Genomic DNA, 22,130 nt, shown 5'->3' on the forward strand with positions numbered 1-22,130 from the left:
CTGTCTGCACTGCCACTTCCAGATTTATAGTTAAATCCTAAACAGAGTTACTGCAGTCTAAGCCCATTGAAATCAATGGGCTTAGACTGGAGTAACTCTGTTTAGGATTTCACTGTTTGCTCCTTCCAAGCCACCAGCCATGGCAGAAGCAATGGTATGACTTACTCTCTGGCTCCTGGATCCATTCTGCTGGCCATCGGAAGTGTGGCATCCCGCAAAAGTCGTGGTCAGTTTAGAAGTGGGCCCCAAACTTTTTTGGCATTACAAAAAAAAGAGAGCTTCTAATCATTATCTAGAGAAAGTGTAAATTTGACATGATACAAATATTTGTTATGGAGAAAAATCAGGAACCTTTTATCTTAGTTTGTTTTCCTATTGTTTTTTTCTTTCTTTTTTCTGTATTGTGTATGTTTTGTTTGTTGATTAGTTGTTTTTGTTTGTTTTATTAATGTGTGTGTAATTGTCGTTGTCTTAGGTGAGTTTTTTAATGATATAAAACTCTCAATAAAAACGAAAGAAGTGGGCCCCAAACTTCAACATTTTTTAAAAGGAACAGCTAAAAGGAGGCCAGCAAAGGTTAGCAAGTTGAATCGGGCAGTGGTGTACAAAACGGGCAGCCTTGGAATGCTGGGAAGGAAAAAAGGCATTCTGGGAAAGCTCTGGCGTGAGATCGCGGGGCAGGCGGGCAATTCTTCATCACCTCGGCCCTTGCGTTTTCTCACCTTCCCTGCTACAAATGCAGGAGGGGAAATGGGAAAAGATGAAAAACGAGGCAGGAAATGCAGCATTCGTATGGAATGGTTTCTTTTTATTATTACAGTTTAATCTCACGGTCGGCAGCATTAAATGAGCATAAAGCACGAGACAGGACTGGAAAAGGCCTCTCAAGACAGGCATGCAAACACTGTTGTAAGCAAAACAATCCAAACAGTCGTCCGTGGGTGGCGTTTACAGTTCGAAATGTGCCCTTGCCGGGCGGCCTGAAGACAAGCTCGCTAAAGGTTTAGCGTGGTTTATTTGTGTGTGTGTGGTTTTCTCTTTTTTTTAACCTTTTTAATTATTACATTAAAAAATAAGATTTGTAACTTTAGTAAAACCCAGCAGACAAGCTGATTCTATTTTTTTCTGGTGCAGTTTGAAAACAAGAAAAACAAAATAATAATAAAAAAATACCTGGAACAAAATAAGACTGGGCATGAGAAGGAGGGAAAAGAAGATACTGGATTGGTAATTGGGTGGTTCCAAAATTGTGGAAGTACCAACAGGGGCAGGAAATTCCCCCATTCCCCCCCCCCAAAACCCCTCTTTCCTTTCTTGCATCTCCCCTCCTGAGGATGTTTGAATTTCATACCCTTTTTTAATTCCTCCCGGTAAGGACGAGAGAAACACAAGCCAGTTCCCAGGGAGAAATTAAAGATGGAAGGAAAAAAGGATGGAAATGTATGTGTGTGGAGCGGAAGCCTGATCCACGGAGAGGAATCGGAGAGGGAAAGTGTCTGAAAGGCTAAGAACATGCTACTAAAATATCACTAGGTGCTCTTCAGCCAATTGGATTCCTACAGGATGGGGTGGGGGTAGATGAAGAAAACCCCGGGAGGGGGGCAGTTCTGCTGTTTCCTCTCACATCTGCATCTTCAGATGACCCAGCTGAAAGAGATACAGGAGAGAGATCCCCACGGAGAAGAGGGGAGCCAAATTCCACCCCCCCACACACACACACCCACTGAGGTACGTTGGGGATATGCGCAAGTCCAATATGTTTGTCTAAGTACAGTCCCTTGAGTGGCAGGTTCCGATTCCTGATAAAAATCGATGCGCTCGGTCCCTTTCGTGGCCCCCCCACCCTGCCCCGACACACGTGCACGCGGGGTGAGGGGGAGGTGGATCACAGGAAGTGATGGAGGGAGGCGTGTCCGGAGGAAGCCCTGCCCTCCCCTCGACCTCACTGGTAAAGCTCGGCGGCTTTGATATGCTCTAGCTGTTCATGTAATTGGTGGAAGGAAGGCCGGTGGGCAGGGTCCAAATTCCAGCACTTCTTCATCACCTCATAGACAATCTGGGGGCAGCCGTCCGGGGCGTCCATCTTGTATCCCTTCTCCACACGAGGGACTACGTCCTTCAGAGGCTGCAGGGGTGGGATGGGAAGAAACAAAGAGTTAAGGATGGCAAGTTCAGCACTCTGGATGGAGCCTGAGGATCCACCCTGCTAGCGGCGGCACAACATATGGCCTGCGCATGGCCCCCCAGAGCCATGTTGGGCGCCGCATGGCACCCCCTCCCAGGAGATCACGGGAGGGAGGGGCTGGTGCTTTAGTCACAATCTGAGAAATCTAGGTTTCAGCCACGTGCCTCTCAGACACAGCACAGAATGTGATAATAATAATAATATTTGATCTATACACTGCCCTTCAGGATACCTTAACACCCACTCAGAGCAGTTTACAAAGTATGTCATTATTATCCCCACAACAATCACCCTGTGAGGTGAGTGGGGCTGAGAGAGCTCTGAGAGAGCTGTGATTGACCCAAGGTCACCCAGCTGGCTTCACGCAGAGGAGTGGAGAACCAAACCTGGCTCTCCGATTAGAGTCCTGCCGCTCTTAAACAGTACACCAAGCTGGCTCTCAAACTAGCTTCTCCTGAGGAAGGTTATGTGTGTGTGTCAGGACACTGCTTCTCTGCTCTTCTCTGAGCCTCACTACATCACTGCAGTCTACCTCACATGGACAAAGCCTAGACGGCAGGTAGAAGAGAAGGTGCATACTTCTGCTCATACCCCCCCCCCCAAGATCTCTGAGAGACAGCCACTTCCTGACTTCTGCCCCTTTCTGGGGGGCAAGTATGGCCCTCTTTTCTACACTTAACACTTCTGAACCATTCACCCCTGTGCCAGAAGAGAGGGCTAGCGCCTGCACAACAAAACTGCAGGATCCAACCTTTTCCTTCTCTCCAGTTGGCAAAGGCGGAGCTGTGAACCGGCAAGCGTCCACTTCATATCTCACCTCAGATATCAGTGAGCAACTTGAAGCCACCCTGTCTCCATTCTGTTTTACGCCAGAAGCAGAATCAGGCAACAGAATCCTGAGTCTGTCCAGTGGACTGTGCAAGAAGGTGGTGCCGTTTCTGAAACCCCTACCACCACCGCAAATGCCCTTCTTGGCATGAAAAGTCACTCTCCCCACACACACACAAGGGGAGCCTTCTAAAACAGGAGCTAAGGGGAATCTCTGGTTCCCCAGGCTGCTTTTCTCTTGCAAAGCTGGTAAAAAATCTACTGATGGTCCGTGGCCCCAGGGAAGCTCACCTGGCCTGGACCAGAGACAGGGACTTTTCAGTCCTGGCCCCAACCTGGTGGAACGCTCTGTATGTGAAAACCTGGGCCCAACAAGACATACTATCCTTTCATTGGGTCTGCAAGATGGAGCTGTTCCACCAGGCATATGGTTGAGGCTGGGGTATAGGTGTACCTCCCAGCAGCCTCCTATCCGGGGTGGTGGTGGTGTGACTGCCCCCCCCTCCAGTTTCCACCAGTGAGATTGTGCAATTCTCTCCACCTCCTGCCCATTTGAAATGTTATCGGGGCTGGATATATGGGGGGGGGGCGTCATCTAGAGTTTTATTATTGTACAAACTGTATCTTACAAATATTTTAAATGTAATTTTTAACTGTTGTTACTCCGCTCTGAGCCCGTTCACGGGAAGAGCAGACTAAAATGGAATAAATCCATCAGATCAAAGATGGGGAAAACCCAGGAGCTGCTCTGGAAAGCAACGCGCAGAGAAAGAAATCCAGCATTGCGACACCCTCACTTACAATTCTCGGATAAGGCACTCGCCCGAAGGAGTAGATTTCCCAAAGAAGTATTCCAAAGCTCCACACGTCTGACTTGGTGGAAAATTTCTGCAAGTGAGAGACCAAAAAGAAAAACCACCATTGAGAAAAAATAGCGGCAAGATTAGAAACTGGCGGTCATTCATTGAACATATGAAGATCCATTCTACCAAGCCAGACCCTCAGGCTTTCCCATCACCCATCATCTGATCTTTTTAATTGGAAGTCTTTCGCGTTGCCTACTGCCTGATCCTTTTAACCAGAGATGCCCGGGAATGAACAGAAGCTTTACCTCTGAGCTATTCCCTTCCCTTAATGAAGGTGCCTGCTGCTGAGTCAGACCTACTCTGCACTACGCTGCTCGTGGCACATGGCAGTAAAAGAATCTCAAGTCCTGTGTGAGATCAGCTCCACCAGGAAAGAGAAAGACAAATCACCTGGTTATCGACCCCAGACCCAAATCAGCAGTGAGACTTTTCAATATTTTTATCAAAGATCTGGATGAAGGGGTAAACGGGGCACTCATTAAATTTGCTGATGATACCAAATTGGGAGGAGTGGCAAACACCCAAGAAGATAGAGTTAAAATTCAACAAGACCTGAATACTCTGGAGGACGGTTGTGAACAGGATGCAATTCAACATAGATAAGTGCACAGTATTACATCTGGGCCACAAAAATGTGAAGCACAAATACTAGATGGGGGATATAGTTCTGGGCAGTAGTGTAGGCGAAAGAGATCTTGAGGTAAGAGTGGAGTGTAAACTAAATATGAGCAGTCACTGTGATGTGGTGGCAAAAAAGGCAAACTCAGTCTTGGGTTGTATCAAAAGGACCATCACACTGAAATCGCAGGAGGTCATAGTCCCTCTCTATACTGCCTTGGTCAAGCTGCACCTGGAGTAATGTGTGCAGTTCTGGAGGCCTCACTTCAAAAAGGATGTGGACAAAATCAAGAGGGTGCAGAAGAGAATGCTGAGGATAATCAGGGGTCTGGAGACCCCTAAAAGGAAAGACTGAGGGCCTTGGGAATGTTTAGTTTGGAGAAAAGGAGGTTGAGGGGGGACATGATTGCTCTCTTTAAATATTTGAAAGGCTGTCATTTGGAGGAGGGCAGGGAGTTGGCAGAAGAGGGTAGGATCTGAAGCAATGGGCTTAAATTACATGCACAAAGGTACCGACTGGATATTAGGAAAAACTTTTTCACGGTCAGAGTAGTTCAAAAGTGGAATCAGCTGCCTAGGGAGGTGGTGAGCTCCCCCTCACTGGCAGTTTTCAAGAAGAGGCTGGATGAATATTTGTCAGGGATGCTTTAGGCTGATCCTGCACTGGGCAGGGGGTTGGACTAGAAGGTCTGTATGGCCCCTTCCAACTCTGTGATTCTGTGAGATTGGCCCATATGGCTCAGTCACTAGCCACGCTCCCCACACCCTGGCTTCTCTCCTTACCTTTTCTCTAAGTGCTTCTGGGGCTGTCCATTTCACCGGCAGCTTGCCCGTGTCCTGGGTACATGAGGCTTCTTTCGTCAGCCCAAAATCACTGACTTTGGCAAAGTTGTCCTCCGAAACCAGCACGTTCCTTGCAGCCAAGTCCCGGTGGACGAAATTGTTGGCTTCCAGATACGCCATGGCTTCGCAGACGTCTCTGAGGGGAGAAAAACAGCAATTTAATAGATCGGAGGGCAGCTGAAAAGAGGCGCCCCCCCCATTTGGAGAAAAATCAGAACCTCTATTATTACTGGAGGAGCCACCACAATGTGGCTGTGGTGGCAGTAGGGTGTGCATGTGATGCAAGCCTCAAGGGAGGGGAGGAAACAGTCAGTCGCCCGCTCCATAACTCCTGGAACCATGTCAGCTATCAGTACGGTCATCAGAAGGTGGACTGACGGCACCCAGACACGCCTCTGTTGTGCCTGGATCTAGTTTATCAGAGAACTTTAAATAATCATTAATAGCCAATTTTATTACCTCAGGAGTAAACTGACTGGCTCAAAGGTGTGTTCAAAATAAAAGCTTCTATAGATTTCAGTGTGCACAGATTTTAAACCCCCGTTAGATCTGAAAGGGGCGCTATCCAACTTGGTAACCAGACAGATTCATACACACACTAGCTTGGGAAGGGGGAGATAAAGAGGCAGCAGGCAAGGTTTTGAGCCCCGGTACTTACAAGGAGAACTTTAGCAAGCAGTCTGCTCCCAGCACAGACCTCCCTCGGGAGCGTAGGTAATCAACTAAGCTTCCCTGCGGATCAACAAAAAAAGAAGTAGAATTAAACGCTATCAGCACAAGGAATTTCTCTGCAAATGAGGGTGTGGCTGGGTCAGAACAGAACTTCCAAAGGGTGCTATGGCAGGCACTCCACAGGAGATGGCGCTCTCCTCCTAGACTCCGTTTGCATTCTCAAAAATGTTTCCCAACAGTAGCAGTTGATTTCATTTCTGAACCGCCGGTTCAAATGACTCTCATTGTCTTGGCAGCACAGACAGTACAGAAGTGAAGTCCTCAGTTCTAAGAACCACCATTACCCCTTATGAGCTGCAAAGGGGCTTCAATAGGACAGTTTTTATGCAGTGAGGGACTACAATGTGGAATTTGCTGCCGGAGGACATAGTGACGGCCACAGACAGCTTTGAAAAAGGGGAATTAGATTTGTGGAGGATAGGTCTAGCAGTGACTACTAGCCATGGTGAGTGTCCAGAGGCAGCAAATCTCAGAATATCAGGTTGCATCGTTAGGGGAAGGCTGGTGCCTTTATACCCTGTCTGCTGAAGCTCTAGAGTAATGGGTTGGCCACTATATGAGAAAGGATTGTGGACTAGATAGACTGCTGGTCTGATCCAAGATGGCTCTTCCTACATGTCTACGTTCAGTCTGAAGACCCTTTGAATATTTTAACTGAAAAGGGGAGGGGGATGCTGTCAGTAACTTGGAATTGGTGATAAATTCCTTAACCGCTTCTACAATCTGCACAGCCTCTTCCTCTGAGAGAACGGTTCAAAAGAACCGTTTTGACATATTTTACGAGATTTGAAAGAAGCTGGTAAGTTTGTAGAAAAGAATGGATTTATGGATTACTGTAAAAATAAATTTCAAGACATCAAGCCATTTATTTTCTTAAATGGATTGTGAAGAACGGCAGATATTTTAGCATTTTAAAATTATAGGAAGTATGGTTGTTGTGGGTTTTCCGGGCTGTATTGCCGTGGTCTTGGCATTGTAGTTCCTGACGTTTCGCCAGCAGCTGTGGCTGGCATCTTCAGAGGTGTAGCACCAAAAGACAGAGATAGTATTTTCTAAACAGAGACAGAGATCTCTGTATTTTGGTGCTACACCTCTGAAGAGGCCAGCCACAGCTGCTGGCGAAACGTCAGGAACTACAATGCCAAGACCACGGCGATACAGCCCGGAAAACCCACAACAACCATCGTTCTCCAGCCGTGAAAGCCTTCGACAATATAGGAAGTATTCTTGGGACTACTGTTATAAGATTTTTAATCTGTTTATCATTTTCCTGGGTTTTTTAAACAGATAAATTACTATTTATTTTCAAAGTGGGATAGAATTTTTTTTTAAAAAAAAATAAACGGGAAGGAATTCAAGAATCTCCTACCTTTGCCATGTATTCCGTGACAATATACAGCCCGCCTTTCTCTTCCACAATCACGCCCAACATCTGGACTAGATTGCTGTGTCTCAGCTGCCTGCAGAGGGATCGGCGGGGCACAGGTTCAAAAGAAGGTCATCCATAGATCACTGGCGGCACCCCCCACCCCATCCTGAGCCCAACCCAAAATAGCTGTAAAGGGTCACTGGCTGGTATCAGAAGGCAGACACCACCAAGAGGACCTCCCACAATTCCCACTGAAAGCCACTGCAATAAAAAAGGGAGACAGATCGGGGCTGGCAAAGTGCATCCTGCGTCATTCGGCGTTTAAACAAATTATACCAAGCTAGCAACAGCCTAATGAACTCTGAAGGTTTCGGATTAGATCTGGAATTTGCATCGATGATTACAGGTCATATGGGGAAAGGCGAAAAGGTTCCTTTTGGGAATCAGGGAAGATAAGGATTCGGGGCCATTGGGGTAACACGGAAGGAAGGGGGAAGCTTTGGATTCTGGATACTTTCAAGATACTAAAATCAAAAAGAGTCCAGTAGCACCTTTAAGACTAACCAATTTTATTATAGCATAAGCTTTCGAGAATCAAGTTCTCTTCATCAGATGCCTGATCAAAACTGGATCTATTTCAAGATACTAGTCTCTTATACTGTAATGATGAATCCTGGATAGTCCAGTCACAATTGGCACTCACAACCAACCAGCAGTGGAACAGCTGTTCTCTGCGAACACTGAAAGACTAGAAACTTTGCTTGTGTCAGAAAAAGAGAGCTCTGATTCTCAAAAGCTTACAATCGGACGTTCTTCTTTGTCTCTAAGGTGTCGCTGGACTCAGATCTTGCTGTTGAACTTTGCAGTCACAGCCCTCTTTTTCTCAAGCCCCTGTCTTTCCCCAACGCTCTTATCCTAGCTCTTTCAGCCCTTACAAGAGTATTCGTGCCTTTCCTGAAGATTATGGAGAGTGCGGAAATGGACAAATTGACCTCAATATTGAAAGGGCAAATGGAAGAGGACTTTGCTGAGCCCTGGACTCCATTCTGCGATTGCATTAAAAATAAGCACAAAGACTTGAGTGTATTAAGAATATATAGGCTTAAATATAGTTTGTGTTCATCATCACAGTCTACCTATTTGTAGTATTAAATGATATGTAGAGTAATGTTGTAAGCAGGCTATTTAGCGTGTTTGTTGACTTTCCCCTTCTACCCCCTTTCCCTTCCCATGCCCCTCTCTGTCCTGACCTTGTTAAGATTCAATAAAAAAAATATATATAAAAAAAGAGGATTCGTGCCTTTCCCTATTTAAAAAGGGGGGTTAAGAGGGGTGGTGCCAATCTTCTTCCTGGACTGAACTTTTCACATTCCTCTCACGGGGCTTTCTCAGTTGTGGCACCTCAATGGTAGCATTCCTTACTCCCAACTGCTCATCTTGGGTTCAGTTTGAGGAACTTAAAACTGTCTGACCCTGTGCTTGGCCTGGTTTTACACAGACCCTATTTTGCATTAATTTGAGTGGGGGAAGCTCTCTCCTTTTCGGTTTTATTTCCACTCGTCTTTTTACGGAGTTGATAAGACTTCTAAAGATATTTCCCCCTCTGTTATGCTGCTAGCCTTTCATTTCTTGCTGCTGAGGTGCTGGTGTTTCAACTAGTTCTTAGATTACTATTTATTAACATTAACGAGGTTGCAGTTAGCTGTCACCAGAATCCATTGATTAAGACAGCAAGATACAAATACCTTGGATGACTAAAGTAATTCTAGCAAGTCTCCACTGAGTGTAGGGTAGTGGTTTGAGTGTCAGAATAAGATGTGGGGGACTTAGGTTCGAATCCCTGCTCTGGCTTGGAAGCACACTGGGTAATCTTGGACCAGTCACACTTCTCAGCCTAACCTACCTCGCAGGGTTGTTGTGAGGAAAAATGGAGGAGAGGAGAAAGATAAGCCACTTCAGGTGCCCAACTTGGGAGGAAGGCGGGGCATAAACGAAGCAAATTAATTCTACTGGCAGAACCATCTTGGTTTTCATCAAGGAACTCTGGGTAAGTTCTGCAATGTAGTCTGGGATTTGTATCAGGGAACCCTTAGTAACAAGCAAACAATTTCTAGCTGCCTTTGAGGTGAATCCAGGGCAGGTCACCCAAGTGAAAAACCTGTTCACATTTCCAATATTAAAAAATGCCTTCGTTCCCTTATCACCTTCCCCACATCCCGACTGTACCCATCTCGCCCCTTCCACCCGGCACTCACGTCATTACTGAAGCTTCTGCTAGGAAGGCCTGCGCGGTCGCGTCGTTCTTAATGCATTTCACGGCAACCTTGTTCCCATGATAATCACCGAGCATCACATCTACAAAGAAGCACCACAGAACGATCAATAAGACTGGCCATCGTGGTGTAGCGATTTGAGCGTTGGACTAGAATCTGGGAGAGGCGGGTTCAAATCACGGCCTCAAGCTTGTGGTGTGACCTTGGGCCAGTTACTCTCAGCTTCACAGGGTTGCTGGAAGGATAAAAGGGGAGGAAGGGAGAACCAGCCCTTCCAGCAGCGGCAGAGCCAAGACACACAATCGTCTCTCCCACTCGTTCCGGACACCGAGAAACGTCACAACTGGGGGAGGAATTTGGCCAGTTTCTATAGATCAGTCCAAACAGTTTTCAGCAAGTTGGCTCAGCCCATTGAGGTTTTACTGCCATTCAGGGTCAACTGCAACATGCGCATACACGCTGGAATTGCACAACGCTCAGCGAATTTCGGCACGTCCATCAATGTTCGGTTGTCTCTGTGGGCAAGGAAGCCAGGCCCCAAGCAAAGCTCCCCCCACACAATTGTTCCAATTGTCCCACCCACCTGCAACGCTGCCCCTTCCATCCAAAATTCCTAGTTCCCCTCATCACATCCATTTTATTCCACTTACTGGCAGTCCTGGGCGCCCCCTTTCCCAGCCTGGAGTTTTATCTTCCTTAAACTTCCACTTCATTCCGATCTCATGGATTCCTTATCAGTTCCTTCGGTTTATGCTGTCCACCCCCCGCCCCACGTTATTATATGCTTGAAAACGATGACCAAATAACCATTTTTCCTCGATTCCTTATCAAATTTGGGGGAGATAATCTCATTCTACTTTGCTGAAGTTGCACATTATTTTTTATTTTCCTCTCTGGGTTCATGTCTGGGTTGCTTTCCCTTATCCAGCAATTATTTCTTTTATCTACATCTGAAGTCCATGTTATGTTTTCCTTCACCGTCTGGATATGTTCATAAAATGACAAGCCCGTTCTCAGTTCAGGAAGAAACGGTTATTTCGGCCCCTTTCTAACATTATTCTCCTGCCCCCCAAATACCCCTTCCTGTTCAGGCCTTTGAATCCTGCCATCTTCAAACTGACCCACGTACCCCCAAATTCTCCTTTGCCAATGGTCTGCAACAACTTCAAGTCCTTCATGTTGAGGGCCCAACCACCTGGAAGACAAAGAAAACACGTGGAAGGGTGATGGATGAGAGGCCAATCGGCGCTTATGGCTGTGAGCGCACCCCAAAATATTTATCTATTTATTTATTTCAAATTTGTATTCCACCCTCCCGGTGAGCAGGCTCAGGGCGGATGACAAACATATTAAAATACAATTAAAATACAATTAAAAATTCATGTTAATTTAAAACAACACATTTAAAACAGGATGGTGGACAGCCTTCACAGGGAGGGTTAAGATTTATACACCCCTTTTTTTTCCAGGCCGGCAGAGGCCCAGCCTCAGCCATATGCCTGGCAGAACAACTCTGTCTTGCAGGCCCGGCGAAAAGATAGTAGGTCCTGCCGGGCCCTAATTTCAGCAGACAGAGCATTCCACCAGGTGGGAGCCAGGACCAAAAAGGCCCTGGCTCTAGTAGAGGCTAGGCAGGCCTCCTTGGGGCCAGAGACCACCAACAGCTGTTTGTCCCCTGATCAGAGTGTCCTCTGGGGAATATATGAGGAGAGACGGTCCCGTACAATACAATACAAACACACTGTCAATTCTTCATGCTGTACTTACTGCGCGAGAACTCGTCTTGGGCAGCCACCGTGCCCTCCATGACTTTCGGCTTGATGAGGCGTGTGCACAGCCCGTCGGCATCCGAGGTGTAGTGCTGGCAAGGAAGACAGAGAAGGCATTTTTAGGAATTTTAAAAGTTTAATTAGAGGTTGGAAGGACAGTGTTCCATAGCAGTTGGACTAGGACAGAGAGGCAGGTTCGAAGCCTAGACCTGCCAGGAAGATTCTAGGGTAGCTTGGGCCAATCACCATTTCTCAACCTAGTCTACCTTATAAGGTTGTTGTGAGGGCAAAAGGGTAGGACACACATGACATGCATGAAGTTCCCTCGGAAAGAAGAATAAATCCAATAATATATATTGATTACTATTTAGTGTATCCAACTTTCTGGCCTCTCAGCACTCAAAGCAATTATGATAAGACAGTCCCTTCCCTCTAGACATAAAAACCACACTGAGTTGGATTGGCTAGCAGTGGTGTTTCCCAGCTGCACAAGCAGCCTCTGCTGATGTGAGAAGCTAGAGCCTGTTGCCAACTTGTGGAACCGACCTGGAGTCCCCGATCCACTAAACATACAACAGTCCCTAACAATTATGGCAACATGTTCACGGCACCAGATGTTGTGGCTACCAAAAAAGGCTTGCTGAAAAAGAAAAGGTTTTCAATGACTGATTGAAAATGTCAAGCGAATGGGGGGGAGGGGATGCTGGATCTTAATGGACTTCTGGGAGACCGGCAACTTTGGTGGTTCTATTTCTAACAGTTCTACAGCTTAGGATAGTCTGTCTGAATATCAACTCTCCTTTATTCTGTATAATTTATTGCAAATGAAAGTACATTATTACAAGGGCAATTTTGTTTCACTGATTAATTGCATTTTATAAACCTAACCCCATACCAGCTCTTATATTATAGTCACTTTATTTCTGGAATGGAGGGAGGAGAGGATTGGGGGCAAGGCAAAAAAAGGGGGAAGCCCTCTGGGCTGCTGCTGCCTGCCCCAGAAGAGAAATGCATTGCCTTCAGATCCAGCCGTGGCACCCTGAGTTCACATTACGGGGCTTGCAAAGATTGGAAATGCTGCTCTAATTCCTTCCGAAGAGCCCCGCACAGGCACCTCAGCGCAGATGGAGCTCTGGCGACACATCCAGGTCGCACAAGAGAGGCATCCTCTAAACTTCTCAACTTTCAGAGCTCCTTGGGCGAAAGGAAAGGTGGCAGGGGACATCTGTTTGATTAAACAGAGGCAGCGCTACCGCCCAACCCATCTCTCGCTGCAGCAATATACATTTTACCTCCCCTCTGCCCATTTCCAGCCCTGCTCTGCAAAAGCAGAGCTCAGTCCTGCCCTACTGACTATTTGCAACCTCAGTGCTAACTGTCCAAAGCTTATGCTTCTCAAGCTGCTGTAGCACAGTGGTGAAGTGGTTGGGTTGCAAATCAGCACTCTGCTGGTTCGACTCCCACTACTGCCATGAGCTCAGCAGGTGGCCTTGGGTAAGCCACTCCTCTCAGCCCCAGCTCCCCAGTTGTATTATGGGGATGATAATAACACCGACTTTGTTCACTGCTCTGAGTGGGCACTAATCTGTCTAGAAGAATGGTATATAAGCACAGTATTTATTAACATGCAGTCTCCTATCCAATGCAACACCTCTCTCCTTTCCTTCTTCCAACTCAAAATAAATCTATAAATGTTAGCAGCTCACAAAACAAGAACAACAAAATTATGTATCAGCCAACCCTGCCTATATCTCTTGTCATTTTCACAGCCTGAAAGAAGATTTCACTCTATTCCTGGTGTTCAAAAGCTTGGTCACCTGGAAGCAACTGCTGATCGCCCTAGGCTACCTGCAATTTGCAAGCCTGCTCAACTCCCTTTTCTCTCTCTCTCTCTCTCTCTTGCCTTCCTTGCAACTGTATATCCCTAAATACAAAGGAAGAGGTCTCAGTGTAGGGACCTATGGGGAGGAAAATGTTGGAAGCTATGGGAGCTATGTTGGAGTTCAAGTTTCTAATGGGAAAAGCGAAATAGGGAAGTGGAAAATTTTGAACAGGCTATCAGGAAGCAGCCAGGCACCTCTTTTGCTATGCCCAGTCAGCCTCTTGGACCATCACGGTCAGTATTGTCTACTCAGACTGGAAGCAGCTCTCCAGGGTCTCAGGTGACGGTCTTTCCCATCACTTACTCCCTGGTCTTTTAAAATGGAGATGCTGGGAATCGAACCTGGGACCTTCGGCATACAGAGCAGATGCTCTGCCACTGAGTCACAGAACTGTTGCCTGTTGGGAGTGCCTCGACACAGGCCTTTAAAAAAAAGCACAGAGAGCATACTACGTCACCAGTCTTCTCTCATCTAAAAAAACTTAAAGCCCAACAACGCTGCTCCTGGAGTGTCTCCATTCTCAGGGGATACTAGGGGCATACAGGAAGATAAAAAGCAAATTACATCAACGTTGGTGACAACGGAGCCGTCCCCCACTAGGGAATTGGCACAAAATATGGAGCAACACGGTAAGTATGGCAGCAACAAAACACAATTTCCCGTGCAATAACAATGTCTCCCTATTTTATTTACAGTAATTGCATAATTTAACAGAACTATACCACATGTAACCAGTTCTAGGAAAAATTATTTTGCAGGCGTCATATATGCTCCAAAGTCCATACATAAAGTGTCCAGTGCTTCAAGTGCTCTATTAATATTGCAACAGGTATTAAAGTGCAAAAGCATTTGCACTTTAATACCTGTTGCAATATTAATAGAGCACTTGAAGCACTGGACACTTTATGTATGGACTTTGGAGCATATATGACGCCTGCAAAATAATTTTTCCTAGAACTGGTTACATGTGGTATGGTCCCCCACTAGGGGGCAAAAGGAGGCCGAGAACGGCTTTTCAGCAGTCCTGGCAAAGAAGAACTGCGCACGCATGTTCTGTTTTGTTCACATCACCCAATGCGACTGCTCTGCCTCCCTCTGTCACAACAGAAGCAAGTGGTAGCCAACACCAGGGGCTTTCTTCCTTGGCCCAGCCACTCTTTACAGCCCTATCGAGCAATCACATCGTGCCTCTTCCTTCCTCTCACCCCCACCATGCACAGCGCACAACGCCCCTGAAAGGGGCCCCGTACCTGCTGCACAAGCAGGCACTTTCAAAATTGCTCAGAGCTGGCTTCCTGTCTGTGCCGGCAGGGGTGAGAGGCAGGAAGCATTTGGCAGGTCTGAGCCTCACAGACCGTGACTGTGTGAAGCCGGGCAAGAGTTTACCGATCTGGCTAAGAGCCCTAAGACAACATCCATTCATCAGCAACGGTGTGGTAGAAAATAACAACTGTGCTTCTTCTAGACAAACTAGTGCCCTCAGAGCCAGTTTGGTGTAGTGGTTAAGAGCACGGGATTCTAATCTGGAGAGCCGGGTTTGATTCCCCACTCCTCCGCTTGAAGCCAGCTGGGTGACCTTGGGTCAGTCACAGCTCTCTCAGAGCTCTCTCAGCCTCACCCACCTCACAGGGTGTTTTGTTGTGGGGATGATAATAGCATACTTTGTAAACTGCTCTGAGTGGGCAATAAGTTGTCCTGAAGGGCGGTATATAAATCAAATGTTATTATAATTATGGATCCAGAGGAGTTAGCCATGTTAGTCTGAAGTAGCAAAATCGAAAAGAGTCCAGTAGCACCTTAAAGACTAACCAACTTTACTGTAGCATAAGCTTTTGAGAGACACAGGTCTCTTCATCAGATGCATCTGACGAAGAGAACTGTGATTCTCAAAAGCTTATGCTACAATAAAGTTGGTTAGTCTTTAAGGTGCTACTGGACTCTTTACAATTATGATAATGATTGATTATGATTATCATCATCGCCACAATACAACCGGGGAGCTGAGGCTGAGAGGAGCGGGCTACTGTGCCTTTCTCCCCAATGGGGACCCAAAGAGACTTGCATGGGTTTCCTCTCCTCCATTTTATCTGCACAACGACCCTGTGAGGTAGGCTAGGCTGAGAATATGTGACAGGCCCAAGGTCACAGGACAGAAGGGGGATTCGAACCTGGGTCTCTCAGGGCCAAGCTACACATGACGAATGACACGTGAACAGCAAATGGATTGAGTGGAGGGCAAGTGAACAGGGAGAAATACACTTGCCGTTCAAGTGTCATTCGTCATGTGTAGCTTGGCCCTCAGATCCTAGTCTGATGGCCACACCACTGTAACAGACACTTATAAGGCGAAAGATTTATACGATCTGAAGAGAAACCAGAGTATTAACACACACTTGTGTTAAAACACACACATACACACCTAGGAACATTGAGAGTAAAAATGAGTGAACGATCATGACGACAGCTTACAGAGACATATAGAAAAGAGTCCAGTAGCACCCTTAAGACTTACCAACTTTACTGTAGCACAAGCTTTCGAGACCTACAGTTCTCTTCGTCCGATGCATCTGTGGTCAGATGCAACTGTGGTTCTCGAAAGCTTATGCTACAGTAAAGTTGGTAAGTCTTAAGGGTGCTACTGGACTCTTTTCTATTTTGCTACTACAGACTAACACGGCTCACTCCTCTGGATCGATTGCAGAGACATAAAGAAGGCCTTATCCAGACACTCCGTGACCCAAGGCTATGTTACTCGGAAGAGAGACCTGCAGGCTGGCTGGCATGCAACACTCCAAGAGAATCAATAAGGAGGGGGAAGAACAAACAAATGAGCAGCTGGGAGATTTGAAAGGCAGATACTTCTGTATACAAATTCAGGCTGGGTTGTCAGGGAAGAAGCTTAAGCAAGACGGCATTTAAGCAGCAGAAAGGAACAATTCAGGGAACAGGGCCGCGGCTTAGCGGCAAAGCACATGCTTCACACACAGAAGGTCCTAGGTTCGATTCCCAGCATCTCTGCTCAGATGGACCTCAGGGTGAGGAAAAATCCCTGCCAGAGATCCAGGAGATTCAGCGCTACTCGGTCACAGATCCAGAGGAGTTAGCCGTGTTAGTCTGTAGTAGCAAAATTGAAAAGAGTTCAGTAGCACCTTTAAGACTAACCATTTTTTCTGTAGCATAAGCTTTCGAGAATCACAGTTCTCTTCGTCAGATGCATCTGAGAAGCACTACTCAGGAGACACTGGGCTACCTGTGGTTCAGTTCAGCATCTCCGGTTCAGACATTACAGCAAACTACTGATCGGAGCTCAAACCATAGTTTTAGCTTCCAAACATATAAAGTAATCATTGTTGAAGAGCTGCCTGTATGATTTTCTGTCCGTTCAGCTTTGGAAGCTAAGGAATCAGACTTGTGAATTCAGAGCCGCTACAAACCATCCCACATAAACCACCATTTTAAAAATTCACTTCTAACCATGGTTTCCAATTCCAATTTGGACATCACACAAACCACAGTTAGCACAAAACCAGGGTGTTCCAATCTGCTTTGAATCACAGTTTCCAAATCTACTTTCCAGGCCAGACGATTTAAACATCACACCAAAACATGAAAAGTAAGGTTGTGTACAGATGTACATAGACACCGAAGAAGGCACTGGGGGGGGGGGGGTGTAGGGTGAGCCATTTCCTCCTGCCTTCCAACATGTGCTTGCCTTTGTTTTCTATTTTACTTTCAAATTGCCTGCACACTTCTTATTATTCAGATGTTCAGAGCTGTATTAATTTTTTAAGGCTTCTCGCCTCTTGTTTTTACATCTGCTCCAGAAAGGGGAAAGGACCATTGTGACTGATGCAAAGGATAGCCAATCAGCATGATGCACAGCCGTTTGGGAGAAAGAGGGAGGTACTTCTATGATTGACTCGACAGCTCACCAGCTGGCTTCTTTGCTAGTCCGCTCCCACAAACCTGACCCTGCAGGGATCGTCTGCATGTTGCAAAGGCACAGGGCATACAAAATTTATAGCTCTGAATGCAATGAAACAGCAGCATACCAATATATATGGACCTGATCCTCACACCTCCCTGCCCCATTTTTTATTGGTTTTATCTCAACCTTCCCTCCTAAGGAACTTAAGATAGCCTACAAATTTCTTCCCCCCACCTCAATTTTATCGTCACAACAACCCTCTAATGTAGGCTCCAAGAGAGAACCTGGACAAGCACACTTTGCAGCAGAGAACAAATTGGAACTTGGCTCTCTCCACTCCGAGTCCAACCCTCTAACGGCCACGCCGTGCCAGGTCCCAGAGAGGACGCGGCTTAGCCTCACCTCTACCAGCTGCATGAGGTTCTCGAAATACACCTCCTCGTCGATGCTGAGCTTGCTGGATGAGTACATGATGCGGTAGTGCTCCACCTTCCCGTCGCAGCTGACGCACAGGGTGTAGTCGCCCGGGTAGTTGGTGCTCTCTCGTACCAGGAAGAGGCCGGTCTCCGGCGGGTATAACAACCGTTCCGCCTGCTCGCGTGTGATCTTCCCATGGAACCAACTGCCAAAGAGAGGCCAAGTCGCAGGGGAGGAAATAACAGAGAGAGAGAAATAGAGATGCCCCTATTGCATTTTGGCTCTGCAAGTTAGGCCCAGGTTACCGACCCTGAAACGTGGGGGTGAGTTGGGAAATGAGCTTCTGAGACTGGCCACGACAGGCTCAGTTCTTTATTTAAACCTCCGCTTTTCTCCCCAGTAGGGACCTGAAGCGGCTTACAGCATCACTCTCCCCGCCGCTATTTTATCCGTACCAAAATAAAGGACACCCAGCAAGCTTCCACAGCAGAGTGGGGATTCGAACCTGGGTCTCTCAGATCCTAGTCTGACATTCCGACTGCTACAACCCACCCACTTTGCCCACCAAGCGGGCCTAGGGTTCTGTGAGCCACCCGCCCGCATCAGGTCAAAGTTCCCCGTGATGCAATCGGCCCGCTTCCCATCCAGTTGGTACTCACGGCATGAGGCTGAGCTTGATGCCGGCTTTCACCCCTTCCCGCTTCTGCACATAGTTGGCCGGGATGATGCCTTCACGGCCCACTTTGTTCTTCGCTTTGTACCAGTTGGGATCCTGGCCAGGGAAAGCAGACATTAGTGGTTTCTGGAGAACAGCAAACACTTTTGGCCAAAACCGCTGGCCAGAGGAGGTCAACCAGCCCCTTCCTCTGCCCTCTCCTTTGCTTGCCACCCTGCTCCAGCCTCTAGGGCAAGCAGGTGCCAGGGCAGTGCATTGCTTTGCCACAACATGGTGCCAATATAACTGCTGTTGGGGCAACCTCTTCTCTTTCTGGGCTGAGAGGCAAAGAGAGGGGGCAGTCGCCTAGTGCTGAGTTGGGTAGAATAACACAACTGTGATGTTTCTCTGGGCCCAGGCACAAAGGCAGCCGCAAGAGTCTTTGCATTCGCCCATCTTCACAGTCCTGAGAGCTAGAAACTTGGGGTTTTCTCAAAAGCAAAGGGCTGGTGAAGCTACTTTCATGACTCCTGCTCCGCCTTGTGAGCCGTAAGCGCAGCTGCACCCGTCCATCTTTGTAACCACAAAGACTAAAAACGGGGGCAATTTTTAAAAAGAAGCAGCAGATGCTAAATTCTGTACACAACACTGAATTCCACACTTTCACCAACCATGGCAGAATACGCTGCCGAGTTGCGGAAGTTAAATCGCCTCAAGCTTCAGTTGCACGAGGCATTTTAGGGGACTTAACAAGCTACCAAAGAAAAACCAGATAACAATCAGGAAGTTGCATCCCTCAAGGAAAAGAGGGGTGGGTGGGCAACAGTTCTCCAGGTTGAAAATGGCCTCCTTAAACCAGAGACCTCTCCGTCTGGGGTTTCTTCACCACCACCATCTTTGTAATGCTGCCCTCTTCCAAACAGCAGAGATCAGAAGGTGCGTACACCGGAAATGGATCTCTCATTTTTGTTCATTGCCTTTCATTCTTCATAGAGCTCCAGGTGGTACACAAAGAATTCTCAGGACTCCCTGTATCTAGGGCCTGACCAGATCTAGACAGTTCATCTGCACCATGCTCCTTCAGCAGTGCAAAGGAAAGGACCCAAATGTCTACGACACCTGCACATCATGTGCCAGATATAAAGTGCAATCTGTCGGCAAGTCATATTGCCAAATGGAAGAATTCCCAGAAAATGCACTCTGGCTCAATTATTTATAGGCTCCTGCTGTTACATTTTTCCTTCCTGTGGCACACCACTAAATAAGGTTCCAATACCTTGCACCTCTTTAGTCACCTTTTGAAACCAATCACCAAGCAAGCCGGTATTCCAAGGTACGCTGCCTCTGAACATGGAGGTTCTCTTTATCCATAGCGGCTTTATCCTCCATGAATCTGTCTATCAAATTGATAGGCAATCACATGGAGGATTGAGGCTCTCAACAGCCCTAATGGATGAGGTAGCATACTTCGGCATACCGATTGTGGCAAGCCCTGTTTGAGAGATTTTCGGAGATGCTTGGCTGGCCGTTGTGGCAGCTGAATGCTGGATTCCCTGGATGCTCTCTTTATAGTCTTAGAGTGTTTAGCTATCACTTGGATTTCTAAATGTGAAAATCCTCTCCCTGGGACTTGCCCGAGTGACTTACTTTTAAAGAGATTTAAATAACGGCTCAGACTAATTAAAATGGATCGTCTCCCCCTCCCTTTTGAGGCCACTAGGGAGAGCAAACAGAGGAGGAAAGCAGACCGGGTAACCCCCCCTAAATACTGCAAACGCCAGCTTGTTATCCTCAGTGGGTACTCTTAAATGTCGCCCCATGGAAGATTTTCTTTTAGGACTTTTAGAACAAGGGAGTTATACCTATCCTCCAGCCACAACCTGGCCCGGTATCTCCGCAAAGCTGCTGAAACAGAGTTCGGCCGTTCTCCCAATTCATTTGAGCAGGCAGGCATCACACAAAGACACTTTTGAATTTCACCCCACGTAGCAAGGGTACAACGCAGGTGAAACACAGAGAAACCCATGGAAGGCAGGAAGCCCTCCAGGTGCATGGATCCAGATGGCTCAGAGCAAACCCACTGATACTGCGCCAGCTGCATTGGCTGCCAGTGGAGTACCGGATCAGGTTTGAAGGTTTGGTATTAACCTACAAAGCTCTATGTAGACTGGGACCAGTGTATCTGCGAGACTGCCTCTCCCCATATGTGCCCCAGAGGACGCTCCGATCGGGAGAGAAACATCTATTGGTGGTCCCTGGCCCCAAGGAGGCCCGCCTGACCTCAACCAGAGCCAGGGCATCTTCGGTCCTGGCTCCAGCCTGGTGGAACTCTCTGTCTACTGAGACCAGGGCCTGGCAGGATTTGTTATCATTTCACCAGGTCCGTAAGACAGAGATGTTCACCAGGCAAATGGTTGAGGTTGGGCTTGGCCTGCACCAGCCGAAAAAACAGAGAAGAATATAAAACCTGAATCCCGCCCTACCAGGGCTGTCCACCCCCTTATCTTGTCAAGCCGTGCTTGCTGCCTCTCGATCGCCGCAGTCTGATTGTAATTAGTGTATATTTTATGAGTGAATTTCTCTTTTAAATTTTCTTTTAAATCTATGTACGGTTTTAATTGTATAAATGAATTCTAATATGTTTTTATAAACTGTTGTAATCCGCCCTGAGCCCTTCGTGGGGAGGGCGGAATAGAAATCCAAAGGAAATACATAGATAAATAAAAATAAACCTTCCCTCAACCTTCCACTCCCACCCTCCAAACCAGAGATGACAGTGGTCCGAGACAGGCCGGTTACCTTGGTGACAGAGATGATGGTAAGGACATCCCCTTTGCTAAACGGAAGGTCCTGATCGGCAGTGCCGTGGAAGTTGTACTTGGCAATGCATTCTGTACCAGACGGCCAGATGTTCTGGTAGGAGAAAAAGGGGAGACACTTTTGACCAAACTCTTTATTAGCTCAGCAGACAATACTGCAGATACGGGAAAGAAACACAAGAGAAAGAGAGCAGAACCACAAGTGACAAAAGGCACAGATTGGACACTTGTCAGCTTCCCTCAAGTTTTGATGGGAAATGTAGGCATCCTGGTCTCGCAGCTTGGCTCTCCGACTGCTGTCCAATGGACTTTTCAACTGTCACTTGTCCAACATTCCGCCAAGCTGCCTACATTTCCCGCCAAAACTTGAGGGAAGCAGACAAGTGTCCAATCTGTGCCTTTTGTCACTTGTGGTTCTGCTCAGTGAATGCAGAACAGAATACGATGCTTCAGTCTATCGAGATGGGAAACTGGATGAAACAGGCTTGTCCCTCGGCAACTAATGAAAACTTCGAGAGCTAAGACCTGGCTTGGAATCTTCCATTGTGTTTCTGCTAAGGGTAGGCCAGCTGGGGAAATAGCCACTGCTCACAGGCCGGGTAGCTGTAGCCCTAGTTCCTCAAATCCGGACCACCTAATTTGCATCGTATGCAAATCATTTGCCAGTTACGCAAACCAAACCCATTCATTACAGCAACGTCGCGCGGTTGCTCTGTCGATCCTGCAGAATGATGAGAAAGGATCAAAGGGAAGCAACTTTGCACCTGATCCCTTTCTCCGCCAATAACAGCAAAACTTGGCTGGGAGAGGCGGAGAGCTCTTAGCAGCGCTGCACTCTCCCTCGTTGGCTAGGACAACTGAAGGCCAGAGCCAGCTTTTTCTTCACAAAATGATTGGGCAGAACTGGGCACTTTTCACAGCAAGACGCTCAACCTGAAAGGGCTA

The 22,130-nt window shown here is 47.2% G+C and overlaps 1 protein-coding gene across 4 annotated transcripts in view; it reads right to left on the reverse strand.

The window, feature by feature from the left end:
* Positions 1 to 787: 787 nt before the first annotated feature.
* CSK (C-terminal Src kinase) overlaps positions 788 to 22,130 on the reverse strand; it is a 69,330-nt gene continuing 47,987 nt past the window's right edge. For all 4 annotated transcript variants that reach the window (XM_055002906.1, XM_055002908.1, XM_055002905.1 and 1 more), the window contains exons 3-13: positions 21,166 to 21,279; positions 18,371 to 18,483; positions 17,697 to 17,916; positions 11,482 to 11,575; positions 10,844 to 10,909; positions 9,697 to 9,796; positions 7,442 to 7,532; positions 5,999 to 6,072; positions 5,281 to 5,476; positions 3,815 to 3,901; positions 788 to 2,125 (exon numbers count right to left, since the gene is read on the reverse strand). In XM_055002906.1, the coding sequence (XP_054858881.1) occupies positions 1,943 to 2,125; positions 3,815 to 3,901; positions 5,281 to 5,476; positions 5,999 to 6,072; positions 7,442 to 7,532; positions 9,697 to 9,796; positions 10,844 to 10,909; positions 11,482 to 11,575; positions 17,697 to 17,916; positions 18,371 to 18,483; positions 21,166 to 21,279 (1,338 nt within the window). In that variant the 3' untranslated portion in view covers positions 788 to 1,942. The remainder of the gene's footprint in view (positions 2,126 to 3,814; positions 3,902 to 5,280; positions 5,477 to 5,998; positions 6,073 to 7,441; positions 7,533 to 9,696; positions 9,797 to 10,843; positions 10,910 to 11,481; positions 11,576 to 17,696; positions 17,917 to 18,370; positions 18,484 to 21,165; positions 21,280 to 22,130) is intronic.

The sequence above is a fragment of the Eublepharis macularius genome, chromosome 18 (genome assembly GCF_028583425.1).
Source record: "Eublepharis macularius isolate TG4126 chromosome 18, MPM_Emac_v1.0, whole genome shotgun sequence".
NCBI classification, from domain to species: Eukaryota; Metazoa; Chordata; class Lepidosauria; order Squamata; family Eublepharidae; genus Eublepharis; species Eublepharis macularius.